This window comes from Lycium barbarum, chromosome 11 (assembly GCF_019175385.1).
Source record: "Lycium barbarum isolate Lr01 chromosome 11, ASM1917538v2, whole genome shotgun sequence".
NCBI classification, from domain to species: domain Eukaryota; kingdom Viridiplantae; phylum Streptophyta; class Magnoliopsida; order Solanales; family Solanaceae; genus Lycium; species Lycium barbarum.
In genome coordinates, this window is record NC_083347.1 from 96,731,170 (window position 1) to 96,755,725 (window position 24,556).

General features: G+C 39.0%; 1 protein-coding gene across 1 annotated transcript; it reads left to right on the forward strand.

Annotated features, from left to right (window-relative positions):
• Positions 1-958: 958 nt before the first annotated feature.
• On the forward strand, positions 959-1,483 carry LOC132620004 (uncharacterized). Its single transcript, XM_060334745.1, has one exon. It carries the CDS (start codon positions 959-961, stop codon positions 1,481-1,483), a length of 525 nt encoding a protein of 174 aa, XP_060190728.1.
• Positions 1,484-24,556: the final 23,073 nt, after the last annotated feature.

A 24,556-nucleotide genomic window follows, 5' to 3' on the forward strand; every position in this document is an offset into this window, starting at 1 on the left:
CCGCCTCCTAAAACTAAGAGAGAAGTCATGAGTTTCTTGGGAAGGCTGAATTACATCGGACGATTCATAGCCTAGTCAACTGTGATTATGGAACCAGTTCTCAAACTGCTCAAGAAAGACGCTCCCACAAAGTGGACAGAGGAATGCCAAGAGGCGTTCGACAAAATCAATAATTACTTTTCCAATTCTCCCGTCTTAGTACCACCCAGGCCAGGGAGCCCACTGCTGCTGTACCTATCCATATCAGAGAACGCTTTCAGGTGTATGCTAGCCCAACATGACGAAGAAGGCAAGAAGGAACATGCCATTTATTATCTGAGCAAGAAGTTCACATTATGCGAATCCAGATACACATTCGTAGAGAAAACATGTTGCGCCCAGACGTGGATCACCCAAAAGTTGAGGCATTACTTGTTAGTGTTTACCACTCAGCTCATCTCCAAAACGAATCCATTATGGTATATCTTTCGGCAACCGATGCCGGTTGGAAAGCTAGCCAAATGGCAGATGCTACTAAGCAAATGCGACATTGTGTACGCAACACAGAAGGCAGTTAAAGGACAGACATTGGCCGACCTGCTGGCAGAAAGTCTCATCGACAACGAACTCAAACCATTACGGACTTTCTTCCTAGACGAGGAAGTAATGGCTATGGAAAAAAAGGTGGTCGAGCCATACTCGAGATGGAGATTGTTGTTCGACGGATCAGTCAACTACAAAGGTTCTGGCATTGGAGCGGTGTCTATCAGAAACAGGACAACACTATCTGATGGCTGCAAAACTCAACTTCAGATGTACCAACCACATTGCCGAGTACGAAGCATGTATTCTCGACCTCAGAATGGTATTAGACATGAATATACGAGAGTTGTTGGTAATCAGAGATTTTGACTTGCTTATCAATCAAGAGAAAGGAAATTAGGCGACCAAGAATGACAGGATACCACCGTATGTGAATATGGTACGGAGACTGTGCGGGAGATTTAAACGCATCGACTTTAGGCATACTCTGAGGGCTCGGAACGAGTTCGCTGACGCCTTGGCTACAATAGCCTCCATGATTCACCACCCCGAGAGTACTCAAATTGATCCGCTGGAGATCACTCTGAAGGAAGAACAGGCTCACTGCGCCCACATCCAGGCCGAGCCAGATGGCAAACCATGGTACACCGATATAGAGGCATTTCTAAAAAAAGGAGAGTACCCTCCAGAAAGCTCAAAAAATCAAAAGAAAACTATGAGGAGATTAGCTAATGGCTTCTTCCTGAATAAACAAGTGTTATATAAGAGGACACCTAACCTCAGGTTACTCAGATGTGTGGACGCTGAGGATACACGCAGGGACCTGCGGACCTTATATGAATGGATTCATCGTGGCCAATACGATCTTCAGAACATGATACTACTGGATGACCATGGAGCACGATTGCTACAAATTCTTGCAAAAATGCCATCAATGCCAAATTCACAGAGACTTGATTAGGGTCCCTTCCACAGAGCTGCATGTCATGAGCTCACCCTGGCCGTTCGTGGCATGGGGGATGGACGTCATCGGATCCATCGAGCCGTCAGAATCCGATGGACATCGCTTCATTTTAGTCGCCATAGACTACTTTATCAAAGGGGTGGAAGAAACTTCTCACAAATCGCTGACCAAGAAGGTCGTGGCTGACTTCGTCAAGAACAATATCATATGCCATTTTGGTGTGCCCGAGTCCATCATTACGGACAACGGAGCCAATCTGAATAGCCATCTGATGAAAGACATTTGCGAGTAGTTCCAAATAACTCACAGGAACTCAACTGCCTATAGGCCACAGATGAATGGAGACGTAGAGACTGCCAACAAAAACATCGAGAGAATGCTGTAGAAAATGATTGATAACTACAAGAATTGGCATGAGCGACTTCCCTATGCTTTGTTGGGATACAGAATTACAACCCGGACATCCACCGGAGCTGCCCCTTACCTCCTTGTTTACGGTACGGAAGCGGTTATACCCATAGAAGTAGAAATTCCCTCATTGAGGATTATTCGAGAAGCAGAATTAAACAATGCAGAACGGGTTAGAAATCATTACGAGCAACTGGCCATCATAGATGAAAAGAGAATGGTAGCAATATGCCATAGACAACTATACAGACAGAGAATATCTCGTGCTTTCAACAAGCGGGTCAGAGCCCGACTTTTTCAAATTGGACAACTCGTACTCAAGCAAGTCTTCCCTCATTAGGATCAATACAAAGGCAAATTTGCACCAAATTGGCAAGGACCATACATAGTCCGAAAAGTGCTTTCAGGAGGAGCCGTAGTCTTAGCCGAGATAAATGGACAAGAATGGCCCAAAGCTATCAATGCAGACGCACTCAAGAGATACTACGTCTAAGATTTCAATTGCTTGTAATCGCATTATCATTTCCTTCTAATCGTACCTTTTGCTTGTCATCGTACCTTTGTATTAGAATAGGAAAAAACAACCATCTTTGTAAAATGAACTACACAATAACCTGACTTCCCCATAGTGGGATACGTCGGCAGTCCGTATCGGACCCGGTCACATTATTATTAAAAAGCCAAAACTCAATTACTTTATTCTGAACTACGTTCGACCTGATTCTTGGTGCGACAGGATACATAGGAACTTTCGAGCTCGGTTGTCACAAAAGAAAAACCCAAAAAACCCTTAGGAAACCTCAAAGACACAAAAATCAGAAAAAAGCAGCAAAATCCCTGTACAAGAATCGACGCAAGAGTCAGCCAACGTCAACCTTAAACTGGGGCGGAATTTTTTAGGAGACCTCAAAAATTCCTGTCAAAATAATCAACAAAGAAAATGACATACCCAGGCCTTACACTGGGGAATAATTTTTTAGGAGACCTCAAATATTCCTACACATCAAGAAAATGCAAGAGTCGAGCGACACAAGACCTGACACTGCGGCAGAAGTTTTGAGAAGAAACTAAAAAATTTCACCAGTTCAGTAATATTGCGACAAGACCGTCCGGGAAACCTGAAAACCTCATGTGAGAAAATACATGTCATGATATCTAAAACTAAACAACATTTTTAAAATAAAACAACGCATTTATAACTTTGGCCTCAGATTTTTCAAACCACAATCAACATAATTTCAATTTTAAAAACCATCTCTTGAAATATTGAGTCCAAGAGGGATAGATACAGAGAAGCAGCCAAGAGAAGACACCAGACGAAAGGACGATGCATCGGCCTCTTAGGAAACTAATTATTTTCTGTGGATGCAAGTTTTTTGAAAAATCAAACAGTAAGACAGATACGTCACCAACTGATTTGCCCACGACAAAAAAGGGAAAGGCAGATTCAACCAGGAACAATGGCCAAAAGAGCCAGAACAAAGTGAACAGGAAAAGATATATTTGACCAGGAGGGTCACAAAATATGGACGAAGAGACACATTTAACCGCAAGGGTCACCAAATGAACAGAAAGAATATTGTTGACCGTAAAGGTCACGATGATGAGCAACAAAGACATATTTGTCCACAAGGGTCACACAGTGAGTGGATGGAAAAGACACAACAGACCAACAGGGTCATGAATGAACAACAAAGACACATACCAGACCACAAGGGTCAACAAGACAAACGAACGACAAAGACATATTCAACCACAAGGGTGAATAAGAAAAACAAACGACATACACATATTCGCCCAAAAGGGTCATAACAACAAGCATAAAGACATATTCAACCAAAAAGGTCAACATAAGGAAAAAAGGCATATCCGACCACAAGGGTCACAGCCAACACAACAGACAAAAGAAAGATTATCCAGCAACAAAGGCCTTATCTATCATCGGCAGGCCACGAAGGCCATTCATACAAACACTGCCACGAGGGCCATTCATACAAACATTGCCGCGAGGGCCATTCATACAAACATTGCCGCGAGCGCCATTCATATAAACACTGCCGTGAGGGCCATTCATACAAACATTGCCGCGAGGGCTATTCATACAAATATTGCCGCGAGAGCCATTCATACAAACATTGCCGTGAGGAACATTCATACAGACACTGCCGCGAGGGCCATTCATACAAACATCACTGCGAGGGTCATTCATACAAATATAGCCGCGAGGGCCATTTAAACAAAAACACTGCCACAAAGGTTATTTCATTCAAAAACAAAGAACACCACCACAAAGGCCATTTCATTCAAAACAAATAAATACAACCACAAAGGAAATTTCATCCAAACAAAGTACCACTATAAGGGCCATTTCATCCAAAACAGAGAAATACTGCCACAAGGGCCATTCATCCAAAACAAAAATACTGCCGCGAAGGTCATTTCATCCAAACAGACAAAACATACCGCCACAAAGGCCGTTTCATTCAACAAATTGATCTGAACAAAGAATACTGCCACAAGGGCTATCCCATTTCAAACATAGGCACCACAAAGGCCATCCACACAAACAAGCAACAGCCACAAAGACTACTCATCAAAGAATCATGCTGACACCACGAGGAATATCTGCAATGCTGTCAAACATGTGGGAACATGTGCACAGTCGCCAGAAAGAAGCCGGCTTACTGAACCATATCTAGACACTTGCGGAGCACACGTGGAACTTTTTCTTATCCAGCCGATCAAAGATAGGGTGCCCATGAGAGTCAAGCTCTCCGGCTAGGATTTGGAAGCCATCTGATTTCAAACTCAGCCACAATCTTGTTCCTTATTTGCTTTCTTTACTAAAATTCGCAACCGGTCGGATACACACCGAAAAGTCCAAAGATATTCCCGCATAAGGGACATACTCTTCCCCTGCGAGTCGAACTATATGCGACCTGATTTCCAGAAACCCGGGATATGTAGGCAGGCTCAAGACCAGAGAGTCAGTCACATTCCAACAGCTGCCTAGAGATTATCTTAGTCACAAAACTGAGGAATCTCGGGACTTTCCCTCAAAGCACCTAATGTCTTAAATGAGTCGAACTACAAATGGCCTGAATTCTAGTATAGCCCGAGATATGAACGAAACCCAGAGACCAGGGTCCGACCATCATCTTGAAAATTAGCTTAAAAAGAAAAGAACTTTGAATTAATCGATCAAAAGTCAGGGTTCGTCAAATTTCGTTGCCCGCAGATGGCTCTGCTATCCCCGCACAATGAAGGGGCAGTTGTTGACACCTAATTTTTAACCTCTGATAATTTTATTTAATTATTCGGAGTCCCTAGATTACAGACAGAGTAGAATATGCATTTTATAAGTCGATTTTGTTTTTACAACATTAGCCTGGCGGCATTTTCCTATTGTATTTGGCAAAACACCGACAAAAACGCAACTGCATGTCATTTTTACATTTCGTATATTTTCAAGAAATACTAAAAGCATTTAGTTATTTTTTCAAATAAGTAATTAATTATGAGTTATTAATTTTAAGCATTTATAATTAAGCATCATTAGGTGTCCTACTCCGTCAACGTCAATGGATTTGAATTAATTTAGTGAAAATGATGAGTGCATTTTTATTTCAATAATTGATTGTTTAAATCAGGAGTTTAATTATTCTGTGAAGTTTAGTTCTGTGTTTAATTGATATAATTTAAGATAATTGAAGATGTATATTTATTTTATAAATTTGGTGGGTTTTATTTTCCCAAAATACCATCTATATACATTGTATATACACGAATATAAGCGTGTAATGTACAATGTGTATATATATGACATCAGGTCCTTTTCCTTCAAGCTTAAATGGATCGGCTCAAGAGGCCGACTCGCCCCAACAACATGAGGCATATAAGCCTCGTCTACGAAACCAAACGACCCCTAAAGGGGCAATTCAACAAAACAAAGGCTAGGGTTCAAAACCCTAGATGCCGTCACCCCCTTCCTTCTCTCTCCTTAGCTCTTTTATTGCCCAAAATTGTGATTTTGCAGGAGAATCAGTCTTTTACTAGCCTTTGCATGACCAAAACCAGTAGCATTAAATGCTACTTCGTCTCTCTCCACCCATTTGCACCAAACACAACCTAAAAGTTATGATTTTGCTTCATTTCTCATGTTTTTCCTCTTGTTTTCCGTTGAATCGGCCTGCGAGCGTTTATTATTTTAGTCCTTGCTTGATTTGAACCATTGATACTCATTGGTTATTCATGAACCAACCAGATCGAGGGTGAATGATGGAAAATTGACCGTTCAAGACTGTTCTTGGTTATATCGTATCCATTGGTTGTTGAATTAAGGGGTAGTTTTTCAGAAAAAACAAAAACACAAGTCCCACATCAATTTTTTAGGGGTTTCAACTGATTTCAGGTTCTATAAATAGAACCCCATTTCTCACGCATACGGGAAAGGAGGAAAATTTGGGGCAAAACCACGTTTTGAGCACTAAAATACTCAAAAGAAAGGGTCTAAAGTTCAAAATTTTCAACTTAACTTCTTAAGTTAGGTTTTTCTAGTTAAAATTTTGATTTTTTACTTTATTTTGTGTGTGTGGCTGAGGAGGAGCTTGGAAGCATAAGGATTATAAGTCCATTCTTGACCAGGGCTGCACCTCCAAAAAGTAAGGGCTTATCAGTTTATTGCTTTTTTTCAAATTTATGTTTGTAGTTTAGTTGTAGTAAGTATTATGTGTTTATTTTAAGTATGATTTAGTAGTAATAGTAGGTTCAGGATAAATTTAGCAATCCTGTTATGCTTGATGATGATCCTAATTGTTTTAAATTAAGGTGAGGGTTTATTAGTCCTGTGATGGTTCATCTGTGCTTAGTTATGATAGTTTACTTTAAATAGGGATTTTTGTGACCTATTTTGAGTTAGTGTTTGTCTTTATAGTACCTTAAATGAAGTACATTTGGACAGTTTAAAGATCTGCTAGCATAAATAATGGGAAGATGAACTCTCAAGAAGCTTAAATGTAGTCTTGATTACTCGAATAGCTCACTATTATAAGTGAAACAAAGTTGCTTAAGTCTTGAAGTGATGCATTTGGTTTGAACTAAATGATTAAGGTGCCAGAATCTTCAGAATGGCATCAAAGGGATGTTTAGCCTTTCGTTTGGATTAAATTATGTTGTCTCTAGTTCTATCCTATCCTGTTATATATAAATGAGTCCTAAAATAAGATATGCAGGCCTGTGGGACTTTGTTATGATTCACAAATTGGTTAAAATTCACCCATGATTTGAACTCTTGGATAAGATAATAAAAAGTGCTCATCTGTGACATTGTTGGTTAAGTATTTGTTTTGGCTTGGTTTAATGATGAAATGATAAGGCCATAAAGGTGTATTGGTGAACTGCAAGTCACGTGGACATAAGGAAGCCTTTTTAAAGGCACCTTAAGGAGAGAATTGAGAAGGGCTAAGCTCATAGTATCTTTCCTCCCATATAAAGGGTGCCATGGCATGCCTTAAAGGATCTATGGGATATGTGTTTACCACATACACAACTTTGGCCTTCCATTTATGTCACTAGACCAAAGGAAGGGCTTCAAATAAAATGAATCCATTTTGGTGTAAAACTGGTTAATTCTGATGTGACAATGGACCAGTTAATAATGCTTTAAAACTGGTTCATCTAGTACTCAAGTTCTTAAGAATATAAAGAAGAAAATGGAATGGGATAGATTTTGGTGTGCTTGTCCTTAATCCAAAGATTGGAAGTTTAAGGTATGCGGAGGGGGGATGTCGGCTCTTTTAGGCTGTGTATCTTTTTCCTTCCTCCTTTTTTCTGAAAATCTGATAAGCTATAGAAGCCTGTCAACCTTCTAAAAGACTGTGGTTAAACAACAATAGCCTGAGAAGTCATATCTCTCTTTATGTTTCTGTTTGTGTGGTTAGTTCAAGTGATCTGCACATTTTCATTTGAGAGTCTCCGAATGATTTTAAGTATGATGATATATATTGTACTGTCTAAACTAATGAACGGTCTAAATATATTACCTTGAACTGACTTTCATTCCTCTTTGAAACATGTTGAAGTTCACTTAAGGTCTTGAGTTTGCCTGTTGAGATTGATAGTGTTTATGCTTAACCCGCCAGATTCTCAGTCTTGTTTTGCCAGCTTCAGTTTTAAGATTGCTCATTGCTCTTAGAATAAAGAATTATCAGGTGGTTAATTGGATTATAAGCTTAAGTCTCATGCCTTTTAAGGATGAGACATGCATAAGTGTATACAAGAATTCGACAAGAAAGAAACAATATACACACGATATACACTTGACATGCATATCCCATATGTGTATTATAGATATAGCATATATATATGGGCAGGATAGTCGTAGATAGTGAATATCAAACGAATACGAAGAAAATAGATTTCTTTAGGCTTTAATCTTAGCCCAATTTAGGTTTAACACAAATGTGGGCCTAGCCCATTTCAATTTAACATAGGAGCAGTCTATGACTCACACTTAGCCAAAATAGGGGTGAAGAGGGGTTTTGGGCAGACTTTAAGATGTGATGATGAGCCTTCGCAACTCTCTTGAACTGAGCACGCATACGAACGTATTTTACCTTTGCGTATATTTTACTTCTATATGTATATGTATTTTTATATATTTGTGATAAGATCAACATGTATCCTTTCTAATCGGGTTCACTCTTTCTTTTTCCCTTCACTGCATGGGCCACTCGAGCTGGTCCAAACCAAACCTGTTGGGCCAAGGCCCAACACGTCAATTCCTATATCGGCCCAATAGGTCAATTCCTACACAGTATAATCGGGTCAAACGAAGAGAAAGGGAAGAAAATATATACGCGCATGAAGGCCCAACCATGGGTAAAAATGACTAATTAGGGGATTGGTACGCCCCTAGCCTAACTCATCTCATTTACGTATTCATGTTTTGACATTGTATTTTATTTATACATACTTGTAACAAACTCATATTAATATTGGAATTCTTACTGTTTGAACTAGACGTCTTAGGACAACGGTACATATGTCGTTTAGTCGACTTTAAGTCCCCAAATGAATTTCAAAATCCGGATTAAATACACGGTTTCATAAGAATAAAATGATTATTTTAAAACAAATTAAATGGAACTACAAAGGATTTTTAAAATCACAAGTGTGGTGTTGTTTTCTTTACAAAAAAAAAGGGGATCGGTTTTTCTTCGAAATGGAAGGGATTCATTTTTACAAAAAATTGAAAATGGATTTAGATGAGGGATTTTGGAAAAAAAGTGAGACGAAATAGATGTGAATTTTGGCCAGAGCCCACCTAAAGGCACAAAACATTTTGGAATTTTTACGCGTTATAGTTACTTCTAATACATAATTAGTGGTAATAACTACCTTTTATTTTAATTACTGATAACAACTAAATACTTTTCTAATTTAACTATTATAGCTACACAGTAACTTTCAATTATCATTTCACAAATACACTTAAAAATTAGCACCCCAATCCCATATCTCCTTTTAATGGCAACAATATTAATCACTTAATAAACATTATCATTCTCTCTCATTTTTTATAAATTCTTACCTTTTTAAAAAGGGAAGAATCTGTGAATGCCCAGTTAAATAGTCGTCTTCTTCCTCTCTTCACCCTGCTGCAAAAATTTCACTTCCATTCTCACCAATTAAGAATATTCGTTGTATTCTTTTAAAAAAAGCCTTAAAGTACTCTTCTTTCTTCTTTTAAAGTTCCAGTATATCAGTCGTCACCTCAGATTCTATTGCCTTGTGAATTATTAAAAATCACAATAATTTGATTTTCCATTTTGGGATATTGCAATCCGAAACGGTATTTTCAGTACGGTTATTTTGATTCAAGGCATATGTAGTCAAAGTGGGCCTCTTTCACGTCCTATCCCATTTCCTTTGTTTCGTGAAATTTTCACTATTTGTGTTATTATTCTTCCACAAAATCAACTTGGTAGGAGTGATTGTTTTTGCTCCAGGCCGTGGTGGTGGTTATGGCTGCGCACATAAGAGAAGGGGAGAGAGAAAGTTTTTTAGGGTTTTGAGAAGATGAAAAATATATGTATTTGTATATGTTCTATGATATAACTACCAATTGTTGTGGTTGGTGGTGTATTTTTTTTTTCTATATATTTGTGTATTTTGTTCAAATTAATTCCATCAGTTCATCTAGTTTCAAATACACGGGTGACGCAAATACATGGTAAGTTTTCTATATATTTATGTATTTGGTTCAAATTAATCCCATCAAAATACATGGGTGAAGCAAATTATTACTCACAAAAATACTTGAGATTTAATATAAAATACATGGGGTTTGATTCGAAACTTCAAATACATTAGTTATGCTATCAAATACATGGGTAAATAAAAAATGAAATCAATATTGAAAACTTCAAATACATTACCACTAAATACATGGGTGATGCAAATTGTTACTCACACAAATACATGATATTTAATATAAAATACACGGAGTTTGATTGGAAACTTCAAATACATTAGTTATGCTATCAAATACATGGGTAAATAAAAATTGAAATCAATATTAAAAACTTCAAATACATTGGCTGTTGAATGTTTTCAAATTTTAAAATTTTGATTTTTTACGTTTGAATGTTGAAGATTGGATGAAGGAATAGAAAACGGTTATGGAAAAGAAATCTAAAATCTTATTTTGTTAAAGAGTATGGTAAAAAATACCAATTAATAACTAATTAAATGATCCCATCGTTATGGCCTAAAATCAAGGGATATGTTTTCTTTTTTACTGTGTTTCTATGAATTTACACGCATCAAATACATCCGATAAACCTTAATTTGGGAAAACATAGCTAGAAATGATAATATTTAAAATGGTAGCTATAAATGATAGGAAACTACCATAAGGTAGTCATTTGACTAATTTTACCAAACATTTTTGGCCTTAGCCCATTTGAACTTTGAACTGGAAACACAAGATTCTTGGGCCAAAGCCCATTGATATTTAAAAGGACATAAGGCAATTGTTTTGGTCTAAGCCTGCTGAAACTCTTCTCTGCTAAAGCTGCATTTTTTGGGCCTGAGCCCAATTTCAGAATAAAGGATGCAAAACCATATACACAGAGTTTCAAGAATAGGAAAAGCAAAGCATTTTTATAAACCAGACTTATTCAAAGTAAGCGAAATACATTTGTAAATTCAATGTTTTGGACTAAGATGTTCTGACGTGTTATATGGATTAACCCGGAACCAAGTGTGGGATTAAGCATGAACGAAAAGTATTTACACACTTATACATATTTACATAACCAAAACCAAAACATTTTGATCATTTTATAAAACAAAATACATTATCCTTATACATAAAAGGAGACTCTTTTTATCCGGATATTATAAATCCGAACCTAAATTACCCTATATGTAAAGGGGATACATTCAATTCTTTCCAAAACCAAGTGATATGCAAGCAAATGACAATCTTTTTAAATGTAGAAAGTAAACACTAAATAAGCAGTTCATGCAAATAATCACACACTGGAATTCGAAGGTCAACCGTATAGTACAGATCCTTAATACCGGAGTGCCTAACACCTTCCCTTGGGGATCACCAGAACCTTTACCTAGAATTTTGGATTACGATGGTTTTCTCATTGTATTTGAATAAACCTTTCACCTTTGGTTTTCCTAATTTCCTAAATATCAGGTGCCGACTCATTTTTCAAAACAAGTTCGAAAATGCACCAACAAGCTCGAAGTAGCTTTCTGAGCACTATCCCCGCCCGCAAAATGTGAACCCTAGCAGGGACTCCTGAGCAGGGGCAGACTATCGAGATGCAACCCACTGCTACCATGGCCCTACGTACTGATGATATACCGCATCTGAGGGTGTTCCCAGGCCAGTAACAGCCCAGGTTTTGACAGTTGGGGATCAGGATCTCATTACCCCTTTTTTAAAATGGAGCCGCCAAAAGTTCGTTGGCGCCCCTGGCGAGGATGCATACGAGTTTATCATGGAAATGCACGAGATTCTTTAAAAAATGAACATCTTGGAGTCTCACGGTGTGGATTATGTGTCCTTTCAGTTTTGCGGAAACGCGAAGACGTTGTTGAGGTATTTTTTTAAGGGCAGACCCGTTGGTGCACTTCCACTCACCTGGGCACAGTTCCACCAGGCCTTCTTGGAGAAGTACGTGTCGCGTACTTTGAGGGATCAGCACAGGGATGAGTTCGCCCATTTGTAGCAGAGAAGGATGTCTGTGGCAGAGTATGAGACAAGATTTGTATTTTTGACCCGATATGCGACCCAGTTGATTCCGACAGAGGCAGAGAGAGTTCGTAGGTTTGTTGGTGGACTTGTGCTTCCACTTCATATTTCTTGTCTCCATGTCGTGACCCAAATTCTCAAGTCGTGATTGCACTAGCCCCACTGTGCTAGTAAGCCAATACAAGCCATTAACATACCATTATTAAGCAGAAGCTGAAAGCGGAAATAAATCATATAAGTCAATTTTCAAGTCTTAAACAATCTTCAATAACGTACTTAGAAGTTATTAAATTTATCCCCAAAATCTGATGTCACTCGCATACAACGACTCCTAAGGAGTACAAATAGTCCGAAATACACAAATAGAACTGTCTGGAATGAGGAAATACAGAAAGCAAATGATAGAGAAGAGTCCAAAGCTGTCAAACACCATGGTGCTCTCCCCGATTTATCATTAAAGGCTTTAGCGGGCAGCCTGGTAGTCGCGAGCTCTGCTAGTGCTGGGGATCGAATCTGCACACAAAAAGGTGCAGCAAGTGTAGCATGAGTACAATAATCAACGGGCACTCAGCAACATCGTTTACTGACCTAGTCTAAAACAGAGACGAGGTTGGTTTACCATACCACAACCACGCTAGTCTGCCATTAGTCCAAGATACATGATAATCATGCTATAATAGTTAAACTCACATAGAAGATAAAAATCAAATTAAGGCAAGTCAAATACAAATGTTCACAACAACGACATAAAGAATGAATGGATGTGATGTAAATGCAATGCAAAGCCTTTGTTCCACGTCTCGATATATACATATTTGAATGTCAACGAATCGTGACTCATGGGGAGCTCATGAGGCCATACACCACCACTTCGGAAAGTCCTTGGATCATAATTTCCACATATCATGTCTCAATAACTTGTCACTTAGCCGACCGGACCCATGTGTCAACGGAGCGCGCTAAAGCATCATCATTCGTCCAGTGCTTGATCCCTTTGGACTTATAATAACATCCTGGAATAGTATGCATAAAATACGTATAAAGTATGAATATGGCATACATCAAGTCAAGAACAAGTATAAAAGCATGAAATCCATTGTTAAGTTCTCAATATCATAAAGGCTTCACCTTTTTACTTCCTTTTCATTTCAACGAGGATATATGAGTGATATGCACACAAACAGATAAGACAGGAAATGATAATGAGATACATAAAGTACAGGCATCGAACACCAAACACACATCCAAAGGATCATACTAATCTATCAGCTAGTGCCCAAAGCATGGCATTCAGAACAACTATACAATTGAAAATGTGCAAATACCCTTATCATGGAGACCGGTATCCGATACTAGTGCTCGTCACCTCACAAGTATCGGAATCCCCTTAACTAACCCATGACCCTCTTATTAGGTATATTTTAGCCAACCACACGTTCAAGAAAGAGTGCAAGGTCTCGACTTGCCTAGAATACCGAATCTCGAATCACAACGCCCTCTTGCCGATCCGAATGATCTCCGAATGATCAAAGTCTAGTCAAGTAGGGATTATACGTTAGAATACGAGTCTATTAATACCCATATTGCTACATAAATCCAAACCCCTAAATTAAGCCTTCAAATTTGGATTCCGAATCCAAAAGGGCAAAACAGTAAATTGACCCTACCATCATGTTCCTCATAATTAATATAACTCATATACCAAAATTCATCCATTATTAATCACTAATTCATGCCCAATTACCAAAACCCCCGATTCTTAGGTTAGGTTCCAAAACCCTTCCATTTCCTCTTTAATTCAAGCATTCTAAGCATGGGTTATGAACCTAAATCATAGGAATAATCAAAATACCAAATTAGTAGACTTACCCAATGATTTTATCCATGAAATCTCTTCAATCTCCTCCAAATTCGCTCTCAAGACTTAGGGATTTAGAATTAAATGTCTAAGGATGAAAGACACTAAAGTCTTATTTTGTTCAGCGATTTCTCGCTCTTGCATACTCACTGTCGCACCTGTGCACCCGCTCCGATGGAAGTAACCTCGCCAAGGCTCAACCTCAATAAATATCTCAGGCTCCACTGCAGCAGAACCCAACTCACAGCAGCAGTGTCACTCCTGGGGAAAAGTCTTCGCAGGGGTGGAGACAGGCCAAGTCGCCGGAAGCTCGTTCCTGCGGGCAACCTCTCGCTGGGGTGATTCCACAGGGGTGGAACCCCCTTCGCTGAAGCGAATACATCAGAACCAGCAAAATTTGGCTTTTGACTCTTACACCTCGAAATCTCGAGACTGTCTCGGAACCTCCCCGATACAAACCAAATATGTAGACATATGTAAAACCAAGCTACGAATTCACTCGCACACTCAGAATTCCCAAAAGAGGTCTCGTTGACAAGTCGACCCCGTGTTGACACCCAATTTTGACCCTCCTTTCTTCCAATTTGCATTATTGTTGTTGTTGTTGTTGTTGTTGTTGTTGTTGCTGTTGCTGTTGTTGGTTGCTCTTGTTGGTTGCTCTTGTTGTTGGTATTATTATTGCTATTGTTATTGCTATTAATATTATTATCAATATGCTATGCTATTACAATTATTATTATTACCGTTATTAATATGTTATGCTATTTGAAAACTAATATATTTTGATCTAATTTAGAAGCCCAAAAGAAAGTAATTTGAAGAAAGAGACTACAAAGTGGGGCCATTATTGTCACGCGCCAACTTGGGGGATCGTGCGGGCACTACCGCTTCCCACCTTGGTAGGCGAACCCTTTCCCAATTCATTCATTCAACCGCAATAAATTAATCAAGACAACCGAATATAAGTCTCAAACATAGATAATAATAAAGATAGTGAATAAGTGTGAAAATAATACAACAATCTCAAGGAATCTATCTAAGGCCGTACAAGAGCCACTACTACAAATACTCTAAGTCTGAATATGAATACATGTCTAATAATGGAATACTGTCTCAGAATAGCAAATAAGACAAGTGACTAAAAAGAGGCATCCGGGTAGCGAATCCATCCAATGCTCACCCTGCAATACTTGTCAGAAGGCCTCGGGGCTAAGTCACGGGGCGCAGAAGTCGATCCGGTCACAAACTCGGCTCTCAGAAAGAATGCAGCAAGGTAGAATCAGTACAACAACACGTACTAAGTTGGCATCATAGGCTGACAACAGTTAGAAAATCATATGTAATAGAAAGAGACTGAAAAAGTAGGCATGCTCACAATCAGAATAAACTCAATACAATCCAATTACCGATAATTAGTACCAAACCACCAAGTCTAGTCAAACACCTCAAGTCTGCTATAATCCCGATCCACATCTCAAGAACTGCTATCAAGTACAAGTATCACTGAGAATCACTTAATGAGTGCCAAATAATACCAATAATAAGAATGAGATGAATGAAAACCATATGCAATGATACACACATGCCTCGGGCGGAATATCTCGTCGCCTCGATAGTTATGACCCATAGGGGACTGCTAAGTCTATGTATCTGTTGCGGAACGCACAACCGGATCCAATAGTCAGTGTAGCGGAACATACAACCTGATCCCAATTAGTGTTGCGATGCGCAACCCGATGCTAACAATATATATGTGAATGAGTGAATGCATGATAACAATGCCAACAATAATATATAATCAACAGTGACATACATGGACACAAATCCCACTCACAATAACAATGTCATAATCCGTGCTTCCTTCCCAACAACCTCAATCATGATAAATATGCTTTACAACACACAAGTAATCACTAAGCATCAACTCCATAAAATCAATCACGTGGCGGCAAGCCAATAACTCACAATAAGAAACAATACAATGGAACACAATAAGGTAACAAGACATAAATCACAACAATACCAACCTAAGTTTTCCATCCCAACACCATACCCGAAGGTTTACATGCTTTCACCTACAATCACTAACTATACATATAATCCGCTAACCGAAGTCTAACGGAAAGATAAGCCGTAACTTACTTGGAAATCCGAACATGAGCCTCGAACCGTCACACCTTGGCCTTGCCTTTCCGTAACGCCTCCAAGTACTTAATGTCTATTCATAATTGAATTCTAGATCAAAAATTAGGAATAACGAAACCCATATTGCTATACTTCTAGCTAGGTAAATTCTAACCCAAGGAAATTAGGGAAACGGGGCCATAAGAGTAAAACGGGAAATTGAAGAAGGGAACATACAATTCAAGCTCTATGGGATCAAACCCACTAATCATTTACTAAAACAGCTCAAGATTAAGCCTAATTTGGATTTAAAGCAAAAACCCAAAATTTGGGTAAGAATCCTAATTCTTCAATCCTCAAATTAACCATTAATAATGGAAGAAATAAGATTAATAACAAGGAATTCATCAAACACTATGATTATTCTAAACAATTTGACCACCAATTTCTATTTTAAAAGTCTAAACCCATTTCAAGAATTTTTACAGGGGAGTCATCTTCTCTATCTAGAATCTAGTGAGTCTAAGCATGGAATAGGAATCTAGGAAGGCAAACGACAAAGGCTAGGGTCATAGATCTTACCTCCAACAAGAATCAGTCCACAAATAGCTCTATTCCCGCAAAGAGTGCTTAGAAGAGTGATGAGAAGAAGTGACAGGGTTTAAGGGACTTAATTTCAGAAAAGAGAAATTATTCTGGCCGACAATGGTTGTAGCGGTCAAGGAGCCGCTGCAGCGCACACGCTACGGCACCCATTAGGCACGCCATGGCCACTCTAATCAGCATGCCGCTATAGCGGCAAGGGACCGCTACAACGGCTAGTCACCAAGTTCCCCAGTCCGCTATAGCTGTCTCCCAGGCGCTATAGCCTGACCGCTACAGCGCCTACTCCAGAACCAAAATATTTTGGTTTTTACTAATCTCATCCCGAAATCCAACTATCACCCGAAGTCCCACAGATGCCCAACAAACATTTACACACACATAAAAACGTGCTACGAATTCACCCGTGGCCTCAAATTTCATAACGGAGGTCTATTTAACCAAGTCAACCCCCAATGGCCTAAAGCCGAGTTCCCAACTCAAGTTCCAAAATGTTCCCAAGTGTATTGGGAACCGAACCAAGCGTACTACCAAGTCATAAATGACTGCCCGGACCTCTCGGAATCGATGGAATTTCAAAAAAAGTTCGTTTACTCAAAATTCAACTTTAGGTCAAACTAATTCCGCGTTGAGGCTTAAACCTCCAAAAGTCACTTTAAAATCTACCCGATGACCTAGGGAAGGGTCAACAGGGGTAAAATGGTCATTCGCACTATAACGACCAATCAGATTGTTTCATCAGATACCAACTAAACAATTGCTCGTCCTTGAGCGCGAATGAGTAGAAATAGGAAAAAGTACCTGAATCAGCAAACAACTGGGATATCTCTCACACATATCAGACTCAGTCTCCCGAGTAGCCTCCTCAACGGGACAATACTTCGACTGAACCTTGATCGAAGTAATCTCTTTCAACCTCAACTTTCTAACTGGCCTATCCAGAATCGTTATAGGCTCCTCTTCATAAGATAGATTCTCATCAAGCAACATAGAATCCAAACGAACAATATAGGAACCATCAGAATGATATTTCTTCAGCATAGAAACATGGAAAACTGGATGAACAACTGAAAAGCCCGGTGGCAATGCCAACTCATAAGCAACATCTCCAACTCTACGTAAGAACTTAAATGGGCTAAGGTATCTCAGACTCAACTTTCCCCTCTTTCCAAATCTCATAACACCCGTCATGGGTGAGATATTTAGAAGCACATGCTCTCCCACTCCAATCTCTAAGTCCCGAACCTTTCAGTCCGCTCACATATTTTGTCGACTCTGAGCTGCTAGAAGCTTTTCCTGAATAAGCTTCACCCTATCCACGGATTCTCTCAAAAAATATGTGCCCTACGGGCGAACCTCAAACGCATCAAACCACCCAATAGGAGAACATCACCTCCTACCATACAAAGCCTTGAACGACGCCATATCAATACTCGAATGGTAGCTATTGTTGTATGCAAATTCCGCTAAGGGCAATAACTGGTCCTAATGATTACCAAAATCAATGACACATGCTCTTAACATGTCCTCGAGCACCTGAATAGTCCTCTCAGACTGACCATCAAAAAGCTGTACTAAGGTCCAACTGAGTACCTAACTCTGTCTGAAAATCTTTCCAAAAATTAGAGGTAAACTGGGGACCTCGATCCGAAACAATGAAAATAGGGAACTCGTGCAATCAAACAATATCATGAATATAAATCCTAGCTAACTTCTCCGCATTATAAGTTACCTGAACTGGAATGAAATGAGTGCACTTAGTCAACCGGTCAACAATAACCTAAACTGAGTCCAACTTTCCCAGGGTCTTCGAAAGACCCACCACAAAATCCATGGCAATCATCTCCCACTTTCACTCAGGAATGGGCATCATCTGAAGCACCCTACCAGGTCTCTGGTGCTCATACTTGACTTGCTGACAATTCCCATACCTAGCCACAAAATCTGCAATATCTCTCTTCATCGTCCCTCACCAGTAGTGTTACCTCAAATCTGAATACATCTTCGTGGTACCCGGATGAATGGAGTACCTCAAACTATGGGCCTCAGTCAAAATCAAATGAATCAAGTCACCAACATGAGGAACGCACACGCGTCCCTTGATCCTCAGAATCCCCTCACTATCAAGAATGGCATCCTTGGTCTTACCTCTCAGAACCTTATCACGAATCTTACACAACCAGGCATCCTCAAACTACTGGGGGTTAATATGCTCCAAGAGGGATGACCTCGCCTCAACATAAGCTAAGACTCTGCCCGGAACTGAGATGTCAGGCGTACGAAACTATTAGCTAGAGTCTTAACCTCCATGCCTAAAGGACGCTCAGAAGCAACTAATCGGGCTAAATTACCCATACTCACTACCTTCCAACTCAAGGCATTAGCAACAACTTTGGCTTTCCCTGGATGATAAAGAATAGAGATGTCATAGTCCTTTAGGAGCGCTACTTGAAATTAAGATCTCTCTGGGTAAACATGTGCCGAAGGCTACGGTGGTAGTCAAAACGTCACAACGGACACTGTACAAGTAATAACTCCATATCTTTAAGTGAAGAGCACAGCTAGAAACTCCAAATCATGGGTAGAGTAGTTCTTCTCGTGGATCTTCAACTGATGGGAAGCATAGGAAATGACTCTACCCTCCTGCATCAACATGGCCCTGAAACCAACACGGGATGCATCACAATATACTGAGAAATCCTTACCCTCCACGAGTAATGCCAGAATCGGGGCTGAAGTGCGAAGAGTCTTGAGCTACTAAAAGTTCTCTTCACAAGCATCAGACCGCTGAAAGGGAACCTCCTTTTGGGTAAATCTAGTCAACGGAAAAGCAATAGAGGTGAAACCCTTCACAAATCGACGGTAATAGCTGGCTAACCCCACAAAGCTATGAATCTCAGTCACATTAGTGGGTCTCGCCCAATCTCTAACAGCCTCAATCTTTTTTGGATCAACCATGATCCAATTCTTTGACACAACATGGGCCAAGAATGCCACAGACTCAAGCCAGAACTCACACTTCAAAAACTTTGCATAAAGCTCTTTTTCCTTCAATAACACAAGGTCAATCCTCGAATAATGCTCATGCTCCTCCCTACTCTTCGAATACCATAATATATCATTGATGAACACGATGACGAAAAAACAAGATATGGCTTGAAAATGCCATTCATCAAAGTCATAAAAGCAGCTGGGCATTTGTAAGCTCAAATGACATCACAAGGAACTTGTAATGACCATAACGAGTCCTAAAAGCCATCTTCGAAACATCCTCAGCTCGAATCTTCAATTGATGGTAGCCTCACCTCAAATTAATCTTCGAAAATACCGAAGCACCCTAAAGCTGGTCAAACAAGTCATCAATACGAGGATTGGGATACTTAATATGAATGGTGACATTGTTCAAATGACGGTAATATATGCACATCCTCATCGTACCTTCCTTCTTCTTCACAAAAAAAAAATGGAGCACCCCAAGGGGAGACACGCGGTCTAATGAACCCCTTACTCAAAAGTTCCTATAACTGCTCCTTATGGTTTCTCAAATTGGCGGGTGCCATCCTATAGGGAGGAATAGAAAAGAGGCGCGTGCCAGATCCAAATCAATATAGAAGTTAATGTCGGGGTCGGGTGGCTTACCCAACAAATCAGAAGGAAATACCTCCGCGAACTCGCATACAATGGGCACAGACTCAAAGGGCGGATAGTCAACACTGGTATCATGAACATAGGCTAAATAAGCCAAACACCCCTTGCTAACTAACTTCTCGCGCGGAGAAAAGAGATGATCTTCTTGAAGGTTTACATGCTAAAATCAATCACGTGGTGGCAAGCCAATAACTCACAATAAGCAACAACACAGTGGAACACAATAAGGCAACAAGCCATAAATCACAACAATACCAACCTAAGTTTTCCATCCCAACTCCATACCTGAAGGTTTACATGCTTTCTCCAACAATCACTAAATGTAAATATAATCCGCTAACCGAAGTCTAACCGAAAAGTAAGTCGTAACCTACCTGGAAAGCCGAACAGGAGCCTTGAACCATCACACCTTGTCCTTGCCTTTCCGTAACGCCTCCAATTACTCAAAGTCTATTCATAATCTAACTCTATATCAAAAACAATGAATAATGACACCTATATTGCTATACTTCTAGCTAGGTCAACTTTAACCTAAGGAAATTGGGGAAATACGCCCGCAAGGGTAAAACAGAAAATTTAAAGATGCAACATGCAATTCAAGCTCTAGGTGATCAAACCCACTAATCATTTACTAAACCAACTCAATATTAAACCTAATTCAGATTTAAAGCAAAACCCCCAAATTTGGGTATGACCCCTATTTTTCAATCCTCAAATTAACCATTAATAATGGAACAAATAATCTTTAATAACAAGGAATTCATCAAACTCTATGGTTATTCTTTAACACTCCAAAATTTTTTAAGCGAATACTTGAATTTTCGATGTATCATATCTTGATAGTAAGGGTATATTTTACTTCGCACTTCCTGAATACAAACTTGACGATATTTGAAACTTGTTTGAAGTGTTATGGTGTAGTTATATAAACTACTCCTACTATGATTATCTTAGTAAATTTATTAAATGGATTAGATATTTATAAAAGTGGGCAGCCCCTTTTTATTTTATTTTATTATTTTTCATCCTTATCGTACTAAGTAAGATATATACCCTTTTGGCTCTTATCCTCTCCACCACCCCTCCAATTTCGTTTTCTCCAAGGAAACAAGACACCAAAACCTCTCTCCTCTCATAATATTCATCCTCTAAATCAATCATCAAGACGTACTTTGGTTGAGGCCCAAGTAACTCCACACGATTGAGGTAAGTTACAAACACGTTTTTGGACTTGACTGTTGTTAGTGTTTTCAGCATAATTCCTTGTATAAAGCTTAGTTTTCAGTGATTCAAGATGTTCTAGAACGCCATTTCATGGCCCTACAATTTTTGTTCAGGCTCCAAAACCCAGTTTTGCTTGTATTTACTCGAAAAGGGGTGATGAAGTACAGGGCATGTGCTGCCCAGATTTCTGTTTTGCAAATCCTACGTGTACTGCTGTTAGTATTTTGAGCATATCCTTTTGTAAAAGCTGCTATAGGAGTGATTTGAATTTTTCTGAAACCCCAAGACATATATCTACAACTTTCATCAAGGCCACAAAGTCTGTTTTTGCTATTTACCCCTTTGAAACTGAGCGACAGTACAAGACAGTAGTATTGTCTAAAATTCCTGTTTTGATAGTTTAGGCTGATTTTCACTGATTTCATGTTTAGTTTTGACGTGCTGAAACTATTGAACTTAAGTAGATATTTGATTGTGTATTTAAGGTATATATGCTCTTGTATAAGCTAAGAGGAATTTTTTGACGAAGTGGACTTTGGTTGGTCTATGGCGTAGACGATTTGAACTCCTTGAGTTGTGGTAGAACTTGTTGTGTGGTAAAATGCCAAGGTTTGTGTATAAACTTGAATTTGGAATATCTTTATTTTCTGGAATTTTTGAAGTATCTTGATGGGTTGTTTCCTTACTCTTCATCTTATATCATTGTATGATTATTATCTCAAGTATTGCAAAACTTTCGCTAAATCGCCCACTTGTAGGAATTGCTTGATCATTTTCCATTCTTGTTGGGAGTTTGTCCTTCTTGTTATGGTGACTTTGTCATAGATATCGGCATGCCTCTCGATTCGAATCTTGCCCATCTTGACTTTGGATTTACATTTCATCTTGATGAGGGATTTTCGTCCATTTTTTAGTACGAGTGGAAAGCCACTTTCAACATGGCTCTTGATTCTCTTGACTATTGGGTGACGACCCTTCTTGATTTGGGGCTTCGGTCCATCTTGATATTGATTGTGCTTGTTGTGATGGCATGACGCACATATTAGGCGAAATTGGTTAATTGACAAACTCTCTTGAATTGAAGTATAAGCTTTCTTGATATTTGAACCTTTGAATATTGATTTCGACATTTGGAAACTCTTCAGGATTTTGATATTTGATACTTTGATATACTTGTTTACTTGATTTATGGTTATCTTATTGAGCTACCTACGACGGACAAGGGAATTGGAGAATCTAATGGCTCCAAGCCCAAAGTTTATACACCAGTAAGCTTTATGCTTAGCGATAGTTGTTTTCCATCGTAGGTAATGTATGGGAAGAGATTTGACATAGCCATTTGGAGTAGACTTGTTGGGAGCCTTAGTGAAGATCACATTTGCATATGCATCTAGGTCTTGTAAAATTTTGGGGACTTGTACATGATCCACATGTAACACTTATGTATGAAATTTTGGAGGCTTTTTTGACACAAGACCATATGCTTGTAACTTGAACTTGGTGACTTGTTTTGCTATTTTAGGGTGTTCTTCCAACCCAAGTCATGCCATGTACTGGGTTTACATTTTGCCTTGTAATTATGTACAAAGGAAGATGCTAGTTTCTGTGATAATCGTAAGTTTGAGTTGCGTGTATCTTATGAACCTGCAGCGGTGTTGATTTGAAAATATAAAGTTCAAAACGAAGTTTCTTAAAAGTGTTGACTATTTGAGAAGGGAATTAGCATTTTAAATTGATACTCTGATATTGTATTTCATCTGAGAAATTTTTTCAGAGGGTACAATGGAAAAAAAATGTCGCACTTTCAACCCTTTTTTGCATAGGCCTATTCTGCTATTAAATATTTTTGTTAATATCTTTTGGCATAAATTTGTTCTAAACGTTGTAAGTGTGAAATTAGCTTTTGTTTCGTAAGTTGTATCCTCCCTAAAGTGATGCTACAAGTTTTTGTATCATAGCATAGGTTTGTGATTCTAGGACTTTTGTTGTGATTTGTTGGAATACTTGTTCCTTTTTTTTTAACATGTTTTGTTGAGTGTATTGCGCATATGCATCATGTACAGGTCCCTAATGCAGTGTGATCTTCCCTTATGTACGAATTAAGTTATGGCCTCCTTTTTCTCTAATAGACCTATGGAAGCCGCTCATGAGTGTTTAAATAACTTTAATACCCAACCTCACTTACAAGAAGGGGTTGGAGAACATTTTTCTGATTCTAATCATTCCTCGTACTAGTGGATCTGAAGTGGGAAATAATCAAGGTACAAGAGTTGGGCCACATCCTCAAATGAGTCATAGTACTCCTGCTGTTGATCCTTGTTTTCAACAAATGGCTGATTTCTTTCATCACAAGGCTAGAAGAATTCTTGACCCTAATGAAATGAACTTTCAAAAAATGAGAAAAATGGGTGAAGTTGAGTTTGAAGGAACTGTTGATCCTACGGATCAAAAGCAGTGGTTGTAGCGCATGGAAAGAGTATTTGAGCAATTAGTGTGTTCAGACGCTGCCAAATTTAAGTATGCTGTCTCACTGTTACAAAAATATGCTTATGACTGGTGGGTAAGTGTACCGAATGCCAAGGCAAAACCTCATGTTCTTACTTGGAATGATTTTGTGAAAGAATTTCACATGAAGTATGTCCTACCTGCTTATCATGATGCAAAGAAAAAGGAGTTCTTGAATCTAAAGCAAGGGAGTATGTCTATTGCTAAATATCAGCAGAAGTTTCTCAAGCTTTCTCATTATGCTAGTGGTATTATTAATAACGCAAAAGACAAGTGCAAGCGATTTGCAGACGGTTTGAATAATTCCATAAGAAAATCTGTGGCGGTCCTACAACATGAAAACTTTTATAAATTAGTCTCAGCTGCTCTTACTTGGGAAAGGATCGACAAGGAACAAGCTAGTAGAAATGAAAACAAGTTCAGA

What these genes read in the sequence shown, in the direction of transcription:
- LOC132620004 (XM_060334745.1), top strand. Translation starts at nt 959, where the DNA reads ATGGTACGGAGACTGTGCGGGAGATTTAAACGCATCGACTTTAGGCAT.